Source organism: Xenopus tropicalis, chromosome 1 (genome assembly GCF_000004195.4).
Source record: "Xenopus tropicalis strain Nigerian chromosome 1, UCB_Xtro_10.0, whole genome shotgun sequence".
NCBI classification, from domain to species: Eukaryota; Metazoa; Chordata; class Amphibia; order Anura; family Pipidae; genus Xenopus; species Xenopus tropicalis.
The window spans coordinates 71267469-71285868 of NC_030677.2; the positions used below are offsets into that span (position 1 = coordinate 71267469).

Genomic DNA, 18400 nt, shown 5'->3' on the forward strand with positions numbered 1-18400 from the left:
TTGTTAAAAGGTTTAAAGTCCCAGGAGGAAAAATGTGTATTATAAAAAAATTACAAAACAATACTTTTTAAAAAGTATAGTTCACAGTAAGTGGGTGATTTATCAATAGTTGAGTTTGATTTTTTTTCTCCATTTGAGTTTTTTTTTGTGCTTAAAAAACTAATTCAAGTTATGGTTCGAAAACTTTTAATGTCTGGTATTTATTAAGTGCAAAAGACTCGAAAACTCGAATATAAAAATTTGCCATGTAAATGCTTCTGAGTTTCTATAGAAGCCAATGGGACTTGTCCTAGGCAAAGCCAAGCTATATTTGCAAACTCGAAATATTTGAAGTATTTGAGATATTTTATTCGGACAAATTTTCCTTATTAATAAATAAGGATCATTCAATCTGTGAATTTATTCGATTTAGAAAAACAAACTTGAGTTCACAAACTCAAAAACTGATAAATAAGCCCATGAGTGTCCCAAAAGCTTGACTTTGTAGACATTTTGACTGGGTAGTTTTGGAGAAAAAAACTTTTAAAGGAAAACTATACCCCCAGAATGAATACTTAACCAACAGATAGTTTATGTTAAAGAATCTCGCCAAACTGTGAATCATGATTCCAGGAGGCGGCTCTTAATTCTTAAAATGGCAATTTTCTATTTAGGATTGCCCAATAGCACATACTAAAAAGTATATTTTATGAAAATGGTTTATTTAGATAAAGCAGTGTTTTACATATGAGCTTGTTTATTCAATATATTTTTATAGAGACTTACATTGTTTGGGGGTATAGTATTCCTTTAACAAACTATTAAAATCTAAGTGTAATATTTTATTGCTGCATCATAAATGCAAGAGGAAAACGCCACAACTGTGTTTCTATATGTTTATTTTCAACAATAAAAAATGTTTTAAAAAACTCAAGAGAGCTGGACAAGTTGGTACATGGATGAATAGTTAAAAAAATACAAAAACATAATTGCATTTAAATGGGAGAAATAACATCAAGCTTGCCCAAATTTTGTTCCTTTAGGGCAGTGGCGCATGGGGAGGTTAGTCGCCTTGTGACGTATCTTTGTTGTCTCAGGCGACTAATCTCCCTGCACTGCCATCCCACGGGCTAGAATGTAAATCATCGGTGGGATGGCATATGTGTAGCTGCGATGTCCGAAAGTCGCCAGTTTCCTCTCAAGACAACAGCAGGCGACTTTGAGACATCGCAGTGATGCGTATTCCATGCCACCGGCAATTTACATTCTAGCCGGTGGGATGGCACTGCGGGGAAATTAGTTGCCCACGACAACGAAGATTTGTCGCAGGGCGACTAATCTCCCCGTGTGCCACTGCCCTTATTCTAAAACTAAATGAACCATTGGTGCAACAACAAATTAGAGGACAAGGTAATGTTTAGAGACTCTGCAATACTGACTATGCAGTGAGCTAAATATGGACCCATAATTTTTCAGCACCTAATGTAACTGATGGTATTTAATGGCTTTGGGCCAATTCCTAGTGCCTAATGCAATAATCATTGTTCTGTATCTGATTAACATAGTAAACTAAATATCAGATGGATAACTTGCAATATGTAAGCATTCCTTCAAGGCTGCTACCGCAAATGAGGCAGCTTCAAATGCATTTTTGTAGTATTTTGAGTTATCATGGAACTTTATGAAGTTTCATTTAATAATAAACCCATATTTTAGATTATTTGGGTGCCTAAATGTTGAGATATGATCAACATCTGTTTTTCAATACCAACTACATTTTACCCTGCAATTATTGAGTATGGCACTGTGGTGTATATATTGGTGATACATAAATAATAACTTTACAGTCAGATAATGCCTGTTCCAGCTCTAAAGTCTAAATCCTGGTATTTCAGAATGGGCAGGATTAAGCTTCACACATAAGTACTGGCCACCGAGAATTAGCTATCTGTTTCACCATGAACGTTTTCCATATGTACTTTGAGGTAGTCATTTCTTGTAAACTTCTTGTGACAGAGTTGGCATTCCGCCATTGGACGATTAGGGTTGTGAGTCAGCTTGTGTCGGATTAACATTTTTTTAAGACTAAAGGACAGATCACAAACCTAGTAAAAAAAAAAAAAAAAAGAAAAAGAAAAGGAACATGGTAAAAATGCTATTATTTTCTTTGGGTTCTAAAATGAAAGCATATGGACAGACATTTAACAAGAATGACAAGTAAAGAGGAAAGTGGGCTCAAGGGATAGAATAACTGATTAATTTCTAAACCTGTACTCATCACTGGATTTTATAAACCAAATTGTAAAATTGTAACAATATATTGTAGATGCTAAAATCTGCCTTTACTACACTACAAAAATATATTTTGTTAACTGTCACCATGCTTGGCATTACTATTTTTTACAATCTGAGGTCTGATAAAGGTTATTTTATATTGTTAAACTGATTTGTTCCCAACTTCCCTGCCAGTTGTCCTACAACCACAAGGCACAGGCAAATATAATAAATAAATACTCATTTACAATGCCCCTAGGCACAAGTGCAAGAACACGCTTAAGGCATGCCGTCTGGACAGTATTTTCTGTTTTTCTTCTTAACAAAACTGTTTACAAAAGGGGACATTTCCAGTGGAGACAATAAAGGTCATTTATGAACACAGTACAATATGCAATTTTTAGCACTGGTTGAGATTTATTTTACCCACAAAGCAGAATTTTCCCCAGAATTCCAGTGTTATTACTGTCTTAGGGAGAGTTGGCCAAATTGTGCCTGATAATCTAAACTAACATAATTGTGTGTGTTTACAAATCAGATATGAGTTGCAGCTTACATTTTTAGAGTGGAGAATGCACCAGTTCTGGCAAATGGCATTAAAATGACATTATCATCTTATTCTTTTGGAACAATTCTGCTGGGCCTCTTGCTGCCAGCTTCAGTACACTTATGCATGATTGCCATTAACATCCATAAAAAATACAGAACTTTTGAAAATCAGCCCTTCTGTTATATAATAATTTAACCCATAACACAAAGGAGAAGTTATACGTACATCACATTGAAATGGTTTTTCTCCTGTGTGGGTCCTCATGTGCTCATCTAGACCTCTTTTTTGGCTGAAAGCCTTGTTGCACTCAGAGCACTGGTATGGCTTTTCCTGCAATGATAAAATGGAAAAGTGAAAACTTACTTCACTGTGTGTTGAAGCTGAAGGAAGCTAATGCATAAGGAGAAAACTCAGACAGGCAAAGGAATGTGGGATACCAAAGAAAGCCAAGGTCAGTCTCCATTTATAATTTTGTCCATGGTGTATTCCTATCTGCTAAATGACAAAGGCTTTTGCCCTGTGTTGTCTCAGAATCTGATCCTATTATTTAGGATTATTTTGGCAGCCACCTTTAATATACCATTGTTAAAAAAGAATTGGCCCAACCTTCCTTAACTGCACAGCACACTTTTCTGCACCCTCAAATTCCACATATCTGTGGCATCGTAACTGCCCTTCTTATCCTTGCTTATTTCAAAATTAAGGTGCACTACCTAAATCCAAGCAGCAGTAAAGAAATGCAAATGGTGATGTAGTCTTAAATATTTTGTTTTTGCCCAATATTCCATGGCAGCAGCACTGCATCCAGAAACACCTATGCTTTCCTTTGTAGGGTTACATAGTTTTGCATTCTCTATCACAGTTAACTGAATTGCAACCACAGTGCTGCCAGATAATCTGCTGCTGACTACTTTTTTAAGATAATAGATTCAAATATTTCTTATTTCCAGTGTTTACAATACAAGCAAAAACATTACTTATTCTAGCATTTTTTTGTCTAGGACATCCCTGCGCTATCTCAGGGTGTAAATAAAGAATCTCAAAAACATGTGCAATGCATTTATCTGTAGCGTGTACAATCTCCTTTACTGTAGGTATTGACTTCTGAAGGCTTTATCTACAAGCGACACGTGTCTAAAAGGGCAGGCATTATATATTTTTCTTAATATAGTAACCTAATATGCTAACTTTTTCAGAGGCGATAAAAAATATCTGTGTTTCCGCACACTGCAAGCTAATGCTTTCAAGAATATTTCTGAACTAATTTCAACACAGGGGGTAAAGTGTACACAGATGGCAGGAAGAAAAATATATGCACATATTATCTTCTAACACATGTGGTGTTGCTGTAGTAGCATCAGCATGAAACCGTGCATTTAATACTGTACATCCTTTCTTCCCAGTATGGGTAAAATCAAACAACTGCAGTGACAAGCATGTTAAAAATGAAAACAGAATTAAAATCCTGCCAAGTCTTCAAATCATGTTTTATTCATCTCTTTATTCTGTCAGTTAACAAATTATATATAAACCAAATAAAATATTGTAATGGTTGGCTTTTGCAGACTGGGCTAAGCCTTCACTTACACTACCAATCACTCCATTCGCTTTTTAATGGCCTCATTTTCAGTCTTTGACTATAATATTCCAATAAAAAAAAGTGTGTGGAATTCATTTGCAACCCCATTTAAAGTAATGTCAGTATTTAGTTATTTAGGAAGTGATTATTTGTAATAAAATCCCAAACCTCCTTTGCTTCATCCATAAAATATTTACGTAAGAAAACATATCCTTCTGTAATACACAAAGTTGCTAATTGACAGTTTTCCCTATCCCTGCTTTCCATTAAGCCTTCACAGTAGGTGCAACATCCCCTGCTGGTGCTCAAAGCTAAATCACTGAGATCATAGCTGCCAAAAGTCAATGGGTGTCACATTTCATGGCTGTGTGTCAAAGATATCAAAAGCAAAAAAAATCAGAGCCTAATAAGTTTTTATTGTTATATAAAACTTCTGATTCACTCATTCATTAAAAAAAAGTAACTACTGTATTCCTATTTTCCCTAGAGACTATAGTATTATACAGCTGTGGAAATAAGGTGCGTGCATGCTATAAATACACACTAACATAATTGAATGAAAACAATTTAAATTTAGTATATAATCCAGCATCTGATCTTACTGCAATCAACAGCAAAGCAATCCACATCTGAATTTCAGATGCTAGAGATATTTGATCACTGTTTACATGTTAATCAGCTCAGAGTCTCAGGTACAAAGTTATCCCATTATTTTAGCTAACACTGTAAATAATCAGATCACTTATGAATATCACAATAAAGGCATGGGATCTATTATCTGGAATGTTTGGGACCTAGGGGTTTTCCATAATTTGCATTATGTTACCTTAAGTCTTCCTAAAAAAAGTAAACATTAATTAAACCTTATAAGATTGCTTTACCCTCAATTGGAATTAATTACATCTTAGTTAGGATCAAGAACAAGTTACTGTTTTCATTACAGTGAAAAATTTGAATTAACAGCAATCTATGTGTAACAATTAAGGTTAACATTTGAGTGAAAATTTTGGGTTGGAGCACATCGCATTAATGTAAATCAATATAGATGGGTGTAGTGGGGGTTTTCATCACTGTCCAAAAGGATCACCGTCAATGTCACTACAAGAATTGTACAAATGGATACTCAGTAGAAATAGGATTCAACCTAAAGTTGCATAATCTACACTGCATAGAACACACTTCTCCATATCAATCCAACTGATAAACCCATAAGCCACGTTAGATCCATGTAATTTCACTATCCACCTATGTGATTAAACAGCACAATACCAATCCTATTAGTGGAATGTGATTGGTTCACTAGCTCAGTTATGACTTAAAGCATTAGTATGAGACCTTTAATACTGTACATATCACTAGCTCCTGGTTTCAAATAAAAAAGCCAACTTCATAAAATGGCAAAAGTAGAACATAACCAACAAAAGAGAAAAATTGTATTCTAACCATTATTTTCAATTCTTCAAGTTAAATAAACTGACTGTAATTTATTTTGTACAACAACACAAACTAAATAACAAACATGTATTTTTGCAATATTTTTGGTAAGGATTCATAATGCAACACACTACAGTATATTCTGAAGAGAGGCGACGATTGTTACAAATCAACCTAATACATAAAATACTTTAAAAAAAAAACAAAAAAAAAAACTAAAACTAAATAATCAATTTTATAAAATCAGAGAACTTCAAAACAAAGAGGCTCATGTGGATACTTTTTCAAGAAGCCTAATAACATTTTAGATAAATTTCATACAAAAGTTTAACATCAATCACAGGACAATACAAAGGTTGCAATTCCTTAATATGACATTGGAGAATGATAACATTTAGCCCTCCTGAAAGAGAAGCACATGCACATGACTCATGTCAAGATTTACTGACCCATGATATTTAGGAAGTCAATAAGTCCTACCTAGGAACACTTTTGTTCTTATATCACTTTACATGCTTAACATTTGTAAAAATGCAGTCTAAAAGACAGTTGGGTGATAATAGTAAAATAGTCAGTTAAGTGGTAAATGTACCTTAAAATAACATGCATTAACATTCAGTGTATTTGGCTTTCTAAGATGCAGGACAGCGCAGAACATTTATTTATATTTACTAATATATCAACACAGTCAATACATTTCCATTGGCACTGTCATCAGAACTGGCAGTTTAAGGAGTGGTGGTTGAAATGGGCTGAGTTTGCTGGTATCTTGGAATTATTATTTAGGCTTTGAAAGAATCCTGTATGCAGTTTATATACTGCAGTACAGTGTCTTACTCAAGGACTTTATATTGCAGTAAAAAAAAATCCAAATTTGTCAATGTTTTGGTCCCACTGAGAAATGTCCCCTAGTGGGATCGAAAGGCTGAACGTTCATCTCCTATATGACAGCAACTGAGCATTTATCTGAACTTTATTTCTGAGTGCACCATGTATTGGTTTATTTATAAAAATATTAGTCTCTTAAATAAATGCACATTTAAAACACTATAAGCCCTGTGAGGGCTTTGCTTGTTTGCAAATATTGGAACGTGAAAAAAAATATTTCTTAAATACAAAGTGATTTTTAATCAGCCTTGATCATAAATACAAAGAAAAACGTAAAAAAGTAACCTCTACAAATACATGCCATATAACATTTGACAACATTTAAGCCCCTCACTCTCTGTAGGGGAACTGTCTGTAAAAACTGTGGTGCCTAGGAAATCCTATATAGACACATGGAACCAATCTAGGCAGATGTAGATAAAGTCTCAATATGTACTACTATAAGAAGTGTGCAAAATACAATTGGGTACCAACCACCAGATGTTTAGCCAACTTGCTTAATAGATCTGTCAATATCCTATACTACAAATAATAAATCACATCCAAATCTTAGTCTATTTGGCCCAGTCTGCTTTCGGGTGTCCACCCCCACCCTTGGTTTTAAAAGGTCTTGAACAGAGAAAAAACTGACTATAGAAAGCTTGAAGGAAAAAAAGGTTTATGAAATTCAACTTTACAGCACACAAGCCTGTACACATTTTGTTTAAAATAGGGTTCTATGTGGAAACTATAACTTAATTGCTGTAAAGCCAAAACCTTTAATCTGTAAATTCTTTTAATGTTAAAAATCTAAAACATTACTGATGTAATGGTCAAAAATTAAGGGGTAGATATTTATTTTCATTGAAGGCTATGTCCTTAAAACTGAAAAAAACGTAAAACTTGTGATAAAACATTGAGGGGCAGATTTATGATAGTTTGAGCCTTTGACTCGAGCAAACATAAAGGAAACTCCACATGAGTTTACTAACTCATGCTGAGTTTTGAGCGGAAAATACTTGGCTACTTCCGCAATTTTTCCCCAAACGTGTTTTTGTAATGAAGATAAACTTCGGCAGCTTTAACGTACTAAAGCTTTTCATCATTACAAAAGCCAGTCTGGGAAAACTGAAGAAATAGCCAAGCTTTTTCGCTTGAAACCCAGTAGGAGTTAGCAAACTCACACGGAGTTTTCTTTATGATTGCTTAAGATCAAAGACTCCTCAAAAACTTTATAAACAAGACTGTATTTCACTCAAGAGTGTTATTCACCTTTTAGGTAACTTTTAGTATGATGCAGAGAGTAATATTCAGAGACAAATTGCAATTGGTCTTCATTTTTTTTTTATTTGTAGTTTTTTAATTACTCCACTTTTTGTTCGGCCATGTTCCAGTTTAGAATTTCAGCAGCTATCAGGTTGCTATGCATCCAGTTACCTTAGAAACCAGGGAGTGGTTGGAACAAGAGACAGAAATATGAATAGAAGAAGGCCAGAATAGCAAGATAAGTAATGAAAAATAACAATAACAATAAAATTGTAGAAGTTTTTTGGCTGCTGGGGTCAGTGACCCCCATTTGAAAGCTAAAGAGTCCGAAGAAGAAGGCAAATAAGTCATAAATAATACATGAAGTCCCACTGAAAAGTTGTTTAGAACTGACCATTCTACAACATATTAAAAAAAGGTGAATTCCCTTAGTTGAAAAAAAGAAGCTGCTTTCAGAAGTGGTGAAACCTCTTTAAAAATACCCAGAAATTTCAGTTGCTTTTGACTGAACTTTCAACAAAAGTAAATCCCTTTAAATAAAGTGCTTGCAAGAGTTAGTTTTCACTGAGGTCACTTTTCTTTCGGTGAATGGATCCTGACTGTGCCTTCATAGTCTGGGTCTTTACACACCAAAAATATCACTAGAATGAATAATATTTTAGCTTTTAGTTCTAGCTTCAACAAAATCTACCCAGCTCCAATACATCTTTTTTTACAAATAGGTGGCTGCCTGATGTACTATGGTTTTACTGTCAATAATTCAGAAGCAACAAAAAAAGACAAGCTAAAACAAATCTTAAAGAAAATAAGCCAATTACATGACCCAAAATGTTGCCCTGTAAGGAGATGACTACTGCTTAAAGGACATAATACACTTAGGGGCAGATTCATCAAAGTACGAGTTTGAATCTCGAAATGGGTAAAATTTGGATTAGATACGATAATTTGTGATGATCAGAAATGTCGCAAAAATTCTTACGAAAAAAATCGTAATAGTCACGATAATATCATATTGGCGATCCGAAAGTCACAAAATTTTCATATCAAACAATCGTAAAAGGCGGGAAAACCTTTCTGACTTTGATCTGTGCATGTTTTTGGAAGCCTCCCATAGGACTCAATGGCACTCTGCAGCTCCAGCCTGGCCACACAGTCACAATAACGAAGCTTTAATGAATCCGAAACTTTCGTACTCATTGCGACAAATACGATTTTGTCGCATAAAATTTATTGCAAAGTACGAAAAAACCAGGGGTCCTCAAACTTTTTAAACAGGGGGCCAGTTCATGCTGCCTGCTCCCTGCTGCGGGGTCAAACTATGACCCACTTTTGTGCTCTCCCTGCTCCCCTGCTGTGTCTCCCCGCTCCATCCTCGCACTCTCCCAGCTTTCTGCTGTGTCCTCCCGCTCCCTGCTCCGTCCTCCCTATCCCAGCTCCCCGCTGCCAGGGGTGACGACGCAGCTGCGGCCGGGTAAATTACCTTGGGGGGCTGGATCAGGCCCGCGGGCCGTAGTTTGAGGATCCCTGACCTAAACAAAGATTAAAACCTTGATTTTCTCTTGTAGCAGGGCCCAGTTTCTCATATTTGCATTTAAAATACAATATTTAAATAATATAAACATTACATCTATATTAGCATTACTAATCTTCTAATCTATGCACAAAAAAGCAGTCTGTAGACCAAATAAAACATTGACAGTGTTAGGTGTGCATGGTACACACACTTTTCTACATTTTCTAAAGGGTCAAGTAATAGGCACTTTGTGTTGAGCAACAACCTAAAAAGGTTGTGACACTGCATATCACTTTCATGAAATTGCAGAAAAAATATCTTAAACATAAAAGCTTTCTTTATTTTACCATCATGCATGCTTTTGTAAGGATGGGGAACTATGCAATTGCTATAGTAAAATAATTAGCAATATTTTACCTTGTTTTATAACGGTGGTCTTCACTCAACACTTTCTCTTTTGAGAGCCAAGCCACCAAATGTTAAGTAGGATCCCTACTGTGTGTACTCTAGGCAGCTGCTAGATCTATATCAAGACGTGGCATGCCATTTCAGCAGTATTTAACTGGAGGAAATTTATTTTGAAGGGTGAGCCTAAAGATAGAATTGACACACTAAGATATAAGATATAATGTGGCCACCATATTTAAATGCACAGCTGTAATGTAAAACGTGCTATCGATGAGATTCTGAAATGGATTTTCTTTCTTGAAGGTATAGTGGGGGCGCATTTATGACACTGAATTATTTAGAAAGGGCAAAAATGGCAACAGTTGTTACAAATTGTTGCCATTCATTAAAATCACCTTGTACAATTAGGCACCCACCAGTCTATTCAAATGAATCATGCACAGTGTACCTACTGACACTGGGAAACCCTGTAAATGAGCCTTGTAAACTCATTGTTGCAGTTTAACATCATCAAACCCTTTTTTTAAATCTTAGTTTTGTATAAATATTTGATGATACTAATCTAAAACAGACAAACTTCATTCTGCTGCCTGCTCATAGAAATGTATGAGATCACAGAATAAAAATAGGAAATCCCAGATTTCTTTTCTGAAGAATGGTACATGTACTACACAATGGTATTAACGTAATTTTGTAAATGCTTCTCAGAAATCAAATAGTCAGGTTTCCCAAACAATACTTACTAGCACTAGGATTTGTCATAGGGCAGCACATTTCTTAATCACCAAATTATGAAGCACTGCCAGCATAGATGTGGTGCAATAACTTCAAGGGTTATATGGCAAATAAGCAATATGATCACCGCTAACACCAGTGTGATTGAAATACGCACCGCTGTGGGTCACTTCCCACTGACATCAACAAACAATATGCTGAGTAACCTTAAGCTATAGGTTACAGAGAATATTTAGCAAAAATCATGCAAGGTGACTCCCTGTTCTTCTCTCTGGTGTCTTGGGACATGATCCAGAGCGACTGAGGGCATTTTACTTGACACTACAAGTACCATTGACCTACATTGTCTGAGGTCCATTTCCCTGCTGGAAACAAATTGTATTTAACAACTTAACAATAAAAGAGTTATATTGGGTTAGACATAACAATTTGGAGGAAATTTTCCTTCCTACTGACACACAATAATGGTAAATGAGATTTACTACCCAGTATGCTATGGCAGAAATGTATACTTTGAAAGAGAATTACAAAAAACGTCTTTACAGCATTTAAAATTAAAAAATGTTCCTTTACTATGTACCTTGGAATCCATTTAATACCATGAGAAAAAAAAGTCTGAGTGTACCAAATCAAAATGAAATTAAAACCTAGGAAATGGCATGGCAGTTAGTCTGAAATTTTGTAATTAAGCAAAGTGAACTGACAATTAACTATAGTGCTTTAGATTTATTTTAAAAGTAAATGTTTCAGAGTGAACTAATAATTCTACAATTGTGTTAAACTAAAATGTTTTCAAAAGAAAAATACAATTTTCTGTGACACAAAATACAATTCTCTTTTAGAAAAGTTTCTAAACTACTTACCATCAAGAAGAATATCTATTTGCCAGGAAACATGATTATTTTATTAAGTGGTTTCAGTTCCCAAATGCTCATTCTTTAAAGATAACAATCAATCCAAACAGGAGGTACGATATGCTATTTTCAAGCCATCATTACATTGGACATGCCAAATACCATATACTGTCCCATCATTTTTTTTTGGGAAGCTGTTTCAGAATGTGTTTCTGATCATGCAAACAGAAGACATGTTGCCATGGTAGATAATTAGATTTAATCATCTATTTCCCAGGATATGAAGGGCAAATATTCCTGTCTAAAACAAGATATGCCTTTGTATTTTTAGGGCAACAGAAAAGGAAATCATTTATCTAAGGAGTCCATCAGTAACTCCATTCCAGTTCTAGCCAGGAACTTTAGACCTCAGAAGTAACAACCAGATTGCAGGTTATCCACCAAGGGCAATACATTGGAGAATTTCATGGCACCCACGAGGTTATGCATGAAGAAAGATATTTTACGATTGACACATAAGAAAAAGAGACAAATTGTTGCAGTTTAGGGATATATTTCATTCTTTTTCATTTCATATAACACAATCATTGTCAAACAGCAACTGATATTTGCAGAACTAATTTACATGTCATTCAACTATTTCTCTTTTCAGCAAAATTGGTGATATGGTTTGTGTGGTTATTCAAAAAAAATACCAGCTCACAGGTTAGTCTTTCTTATCCTATAAACTAAGACTTATGAACATCTGTGCAAAAAATCATAGGTTCTATTATCCAGAAAACAATTACCAGAAAAATCTAAAAAACAATGAATGATTTCTCTTTTCTGTTTAATAGCCAGGCAATGCCTTGGCAGTATATCCCCTTTTTGAACAACAGCTCAATGAAGAGCATTTCTGCTGAAAATATTTTTAGTTAAAATATTTTTTTGCACTTAACAGGGCTCTGCTGTGTCACTGTTTTAGCAGAAGAATGTAGTAAAAAAATGACCAGCCCACAAATAAGTTCTTAATATAAGAAGAAGTTTATTCACTGCTCACTGTCTTAATTTAAACAAACCTAATACATGAGATGGCACTTATTTCAAAATGACCTACTGTATATACTCGAGTATAAGCCTAGTTTTTCAGCACCCAAAATGTGCTGAAAAAGTCACCCTCGGCTTATACTCGAGTCGGGTGCCATGGGTCCCTCCAGACTAGCACCCTCTGTCTTTTGTGTGCAAATTAGGCCACCCGCAACCAGACCCTCCAGTGCACTCGCCCACTCCCAAATTCATCTACATCTACCGTTCTCACCTGTTCCAATCTGCACTAGACATTGCACTTATAGTTTTGAATGATCTTAACTCTTTGTGTTTTAGCTGGGTTGCTGATTGAGCTAAGAGGGTAGTACTCTTAAGGTATCATTATTGATACCATGTCTTCTTCACTTACAGAGCTAATTTACTGTTTTTCTTTGAAATAAATATTTAAATATTACATTTAATGTAATTCTATTGGTATTTATTTTGAAGTTTTTCCAGTTTTCTTAGGTAAAATTAGGTACCTCAGCTTATACTTGAGTATATATGGTAATCCTGATTGGTGGAGCAGGTCTGCATGCAAAACTAATGAATTTCAATTTGAACATGTGGACGTAAGTGTAGTAATTAATAACAAGGCGGTGAAATACATAGACATTTATTTAATAAACCTGAATGAGAAACAAAGGCAAAAAATGGGGTTCTAAATAAGCAACAGTTGCATCCAGCCACCGTGGGCTGCCAATAGCAAATCACATCTATACATGTAGTGCTCCATCTCTCTAATATACACGTCTGGATATGGAGAAGCTCTGGGACTCGATGCGCGTCCCAGCAGTGCGGTAATTAGAAGCACTAACAGAGCGCATGCGTGCGTATCAAGGGATGTACGCGCTCTACTAGTGCTTCTAATTACCGTACACGAATCGAGCACATTCAAACATTTGCGCCGCGCATGATGCCGCGCACGTCTGCCCGAACGTAAGGTCGTCCACGGGGGGGGGGGTGAGCACAACGAGCGCATTGCATGTGCAAAAATCCATACCGTATATACTCGAGTATAAGCCGAGGGTTACTTTTTCAGCACATTTTTTGTGCTGAAAAACTCGGCTTATACTCGAGTATATACGGTAAGTCTAAAACCATTTCCACAAACAGCAGACATCATTTTTTAGGGCAATGCAATTCTGTTCTTTTTGTCGGTAAATAATCTTTTAGAGCTGCTACCGAGAAATAAATTCATGTAATCTGGGCATCTGTGATACAGAATAAAAATACAAAGACAAAAGCAATGCTGCACATAGATGCCACTTTCAGTGATGTTCAACTACCATTTACTACAATTTGTGGGGTCAGCTGCTTTTCCTCTAAGGCAGATGCACTGCTAGTGATCTAACTGAAGTAATGTGTACAAAATAAAATTCAAGAGTCAAATATGTCTATTTAATCACACTGGGGTTGTCAGAGACCATGAATTGACTAGAACTGCACTGATAGCTGAGACAAGTTACAAGCAACCCTGACAGCAAAAGTGTCACAATACCAACTTCTAAACATAACATTAACAAGTAAAAGTGTAATATAACTAATGGTAAATCTCAATGAAACAGCATTGATTAGTGAAACAACATTCATTAGTTGTGAACTAGATGAATTAGATGTTGGTATGTTGGATGAATTAGATGTTGGTATGTATATTTTTATTTACACTGTGCCACTTACAGTATGTACATCAGAAGTGTATAGAACAAACGGGGGTCCTTACCATGATAAATACAAAGTATATAGTCACACAGTTTTTGATGCAAAAGTAAAAACATTTTCTAATACGGACACACTTCCAATCACTACTTTATAGTCATTTATACTGAGATGTTTTTTAATAACCGTGCTAAACGCCTCCCACGCCCTTTACAAGTCTAAGAATTTGGACTGTCCTGACAGTTGGGTGGTATATAATATGAAATATAATAACAAATATATAATATAACTTAAAACATAGAGATGTATGATTCAGGGGTTACTAGTATCAAAAGGATCTACAGTGTTCTGTATTCTAATCCACTATAGTTATTGCATAATGAAAACAAAATAAAAAAAGGTTCAAAAAGAATAACTGAAAGAATAACTGGATGCATTTAGAACACTGAATGCACCTGAAATGAATAAAGTAAGTACTTTGTCACACTAGGCATTTAACCCACCAGTATAAATATGCTTCTAAAGGAAACATTGATTTGCCTTCTTGTATTCATTCATTCAAAGTCTGAACATGCATGTAAATTAAGATTCTGTCTAGTAGTGTTGGTCGAAAAAATTCGGCAGGCGTGGATTTGCGGCGAAATTCCATGTTTCGCCATTGGTATTTTTTTTTAGTGGAACAGCCAAAAAAAAAATTGCTGCGGAAAATTTGTCGTCCGCATCAAAAGAATTGTCACACGCCAAAAAGAATTGTCTCTCTCATGAAAAGAATTGTCTTGCTCGTCAAAGGAATTGACGCACAACATTTTTCGTGAATCTCTGCAAAGCAAACCAGGACTGATTCACTCATCACTAATTCTGGCATGATTTTTATGATGTATTTTTTATTTCTTAATTACACTGTTTACATAGCAAATAATTCACTCTGCCATTTAAAATGTTATTCTTGAAACAACAAATGTATTTTCTTTTTAGCTGTAATATTGGCGTGTAGGCAGCCCATCCTGGGGATGTGCATGTGTAGCAAGCCAGCAAGTCTACCGGTGAGTGCTCCTGTGTGTATTTTTCTTGCTGAAGAGCTCAGTGCATTTTGCCTGATTCTGAGCGTTCAGAAGGAGCCAGCACTACACATAAAAATTGCATTCAGATAACCTATAGTTTCTCTTACTTCCATGTAACTGGAGGAGTCCCAAGCTGGACTTGGATTTCTTACTATTGAGTGCTATTCTGATATCTACTGGGAGCTGCTGTCTTGCTAACTTCCCATTTTTCTGCTGATCGGCTGCTGGGGGGGAAAGGGAGGGGGTGAAATCACACCAATTTGTAAATAAATCAGCATTTTTAAAAAATGGATTTCAATGCAGGATTCTGCTGGAAAAGCTCTATTAACTGATGCGATTTAAAAAAAAAACAAAAAACATGTTTTTCAATGACAGTATTTCTTTAATAAGGCCAATTATTTTAAAAGGCAAGAGAAGCAAATAAATACCCATATACACTTATTAAAATGATTAAAGCTTTCACAGCCAATCAGTAACAGCCCATGTATAAATCACCAACCACATAACAGAGCTGGGAGGGAGATTCTTTTGTGGAAGAAATGCTACCAGGAGGAAAGATTTAAGAGGTGTAACCTGGGAGACAATTTATGTTTTTGGGGTTGGCCAATTACATATGAGATGTAAGAAGTACTGTATGATTGCCCTTCAAATGCTCTGGTTTTAACTTACGTTTACTTGCTCCGTGGCTTCTTACCCTTAGGGGTATATTTATCACAATGTGTAAAAAGTGGAGTAAAACATCACCGGTGATGTTGATTATAGCAGCAAATTAGATGATTTGCTTTGATTTTCTAACTGTTTAAATCTAATTGCTGATTGGTTGCAAACAGTAATGCTTCACTCCACTTTTTACACAGCATGATAAATATACCCCTTAAAGTCCATGCTTAATAGGTCACATTAAGGGCTCTGGCACACGGGGAGATTAGTCGCCCGCGGCAAAACTCCCTGTTCGCGGGCGACTAATCTCCCCGAGTTGCCTTCCCCTGCCATCCCATCGGCAAACATGTAAGTCGCCGGTGGGATGGCAGACGCGGCAGGCGATTTCGGGAAATCACTGAAAAAGACTTGCAAGTCTTTTTCGGCGATTTGCGCGAAATCGCGCCGCCACGTGTGCCACGTGCTAAAACACACGTAGATAGATTAATCAGTAAATGAGCAGCATTGTCTATTTTAGTAGCCATGTAAAGAAGCTGCTACTAGTAGCTCTGTGTGTCTTCACCCTTAATGGACAGAAATTAAGTCAATCTTTTTATGTTGCTATGAAACATGCTACTTTTGATGATACTGAAAAGCCTCCTTATTTGATTTGGCAGATATTGTTAAGAGTTAAGAGCTATGTAAACTTTTGTAATTGCTAATGAAGAAGTTATTTTTTATCAAAGTAATCTAAGTAGTCTGAGTTTTTATTATCAGCACATCAATGTATAACAGACTGTTTGCATCACAAATGTTATCCGTTAGAACACAAGGAAATTAACTGATAAACAAATGCTTCCTGACATTATAAAGAACAGTTGTATCTTAGCTTAAAGGTTCTATTTATAAACAATTATGTCTTAGTGATATACTTAATTGTTGAAGTACATGCAAACCAAGTACCCTGCTGTACAAGGCATAAATGACCTGAAAATTCAAAAACATAATCAATATACATAATACACTCCCTCTGCTATTATAAAATGAACACATACAAATCCATACTGAGAGAAAATCAACCCTATATGGTTTATTTATGTTTTAATGATTTTAGCAGACTTAAGTTATGGTGATCAAAGTTATAGAGATATCCCTTATACGGAAAACCCCAGGTCCTGGGCATTCCAGGTAATAGATCCTATACCTGTAATAAAATGTAAACCAAACTATACCAAAAGGTAATACTTAGAAGATGCTGCTTGCTAAGGTTGTTTAATATACAAATCATTATATGTACTCAGATAGACTGAGTAGGGCTGGGATAGTTTATCATCAAACAGTCCAATTTACATTTCTTTACATTCTAAATGAACATGGTATAATATATTTATGTTAAAAACTGTAGCATGGATTATGGCAAACTGAAGCAGATCTGTTGCAAAAACAAACAAGTCTGAATATTGATGATGTGGTATCAGTAGAGTGAACTTATAAGGTATACAAGTTAGAATTTTCCACTATTGTTAAATATAAGAATGGTAGTGCTCATTTTTCTGTGTTCTTGAGTCAACAATTAATTTATTTGAGAAAACGTCAGTATTAAAAGGACTGCCATTCAGATTAGAACTGTTTTTTTCTGTTTTACAAGCATATAGACCACAAGTGTCAATTGCTGACCCAATCGGAAACTTGGAGTTTACTTGAAAATGGAACCCCTTGCGCATCTCTATTCAGTATTGAGATAGAAGCATCAGTAAGAGATATCAATTAATTTATTTAAAGGCTAAGTTTATTTTAAGCTAAGAAAATAAACAGTAGGTTTTTTTATTTAATAATATTTATCTATAATATATTTCTTGAAAGCAACCAAAACATAACTGGCACATTATACCATCCCATTCAGTCAATGTAATGTAACGTTTTCCAATTTTTTGATAATCTTATTACATTACACTAGTTTTTCAGCAGATTAGTTGACAACCTGGGTGCTCCCCTGTTTTCTCAAAAATCTCACAGCTGTGAAACCATGTAAATAATTCAAACCAGACCCTTACAAAGAACTTGCACAGAAATAAAATTGGGTGCAGAATTTTGTAATTCTTATAATTCATTATACCTCTCATGATATTCACAAGCAATTATCATCACTTTTGTGGGAAAAGTTGTGTTTATCTAAGATGGTAAATCTTCAAAGACCCATTAAAAGTAATTATGGAGTACAAGGAAACCCCCATCAGTAAAATAAGGTATATTTTGAGCACACCTTTACCCCATTTTCTAATCTGTTTGAGCCAATACACAAAGGACTGAATGGTTTCAGGATGATCAAAATGTAACTGCTCTATTTACACAAAAACCGACCTGGTTAACTAAATCCAAAAATGCTAAGTAGAACTAAGCAAAAGGTAACAAGCAGAAATTGGTTAACATTTGGCTAAGTCATTTTACCAGTCTTAAAAAAAACTACAGATTGAGTAATGTAGATCTTCATAAAAATATATTGCATAAAACTCTGCT

The 18400-nt window shown here is 35.3% G+C and overlaps 1 protein-coding gene across 2 annotated transcripts in view; it reads right to left on the reverse strand.

Annotated features, from left to right (window-relative positions):
* Positions 1–861: 861 nt before the first annotated feature.
* prdm5 (PR domain 5) overlaps positions 862–18400 on the reverse strand; it is a 76738-nt gene continuing 59199 nt past the window's right edge. For both annotated transcript variants that reach the window (XM_002940319.5, XM_031903071.1), the window contains 2 exons: positions 3029–3133; positions 862–2084 (listed from right to left, as the gene is read on the reverse strand). In XM_002940319.5, coding sequence (XP_002940365.2) covers positions 1920–2084; positions 3029–3133 — 270 coding nt within the window. In that variant the 3' untranslated portion in view covers positions 862–1919. The remainder of the gene's footprint in view (positions 2085–3028; positions 3134–18400) is intronic.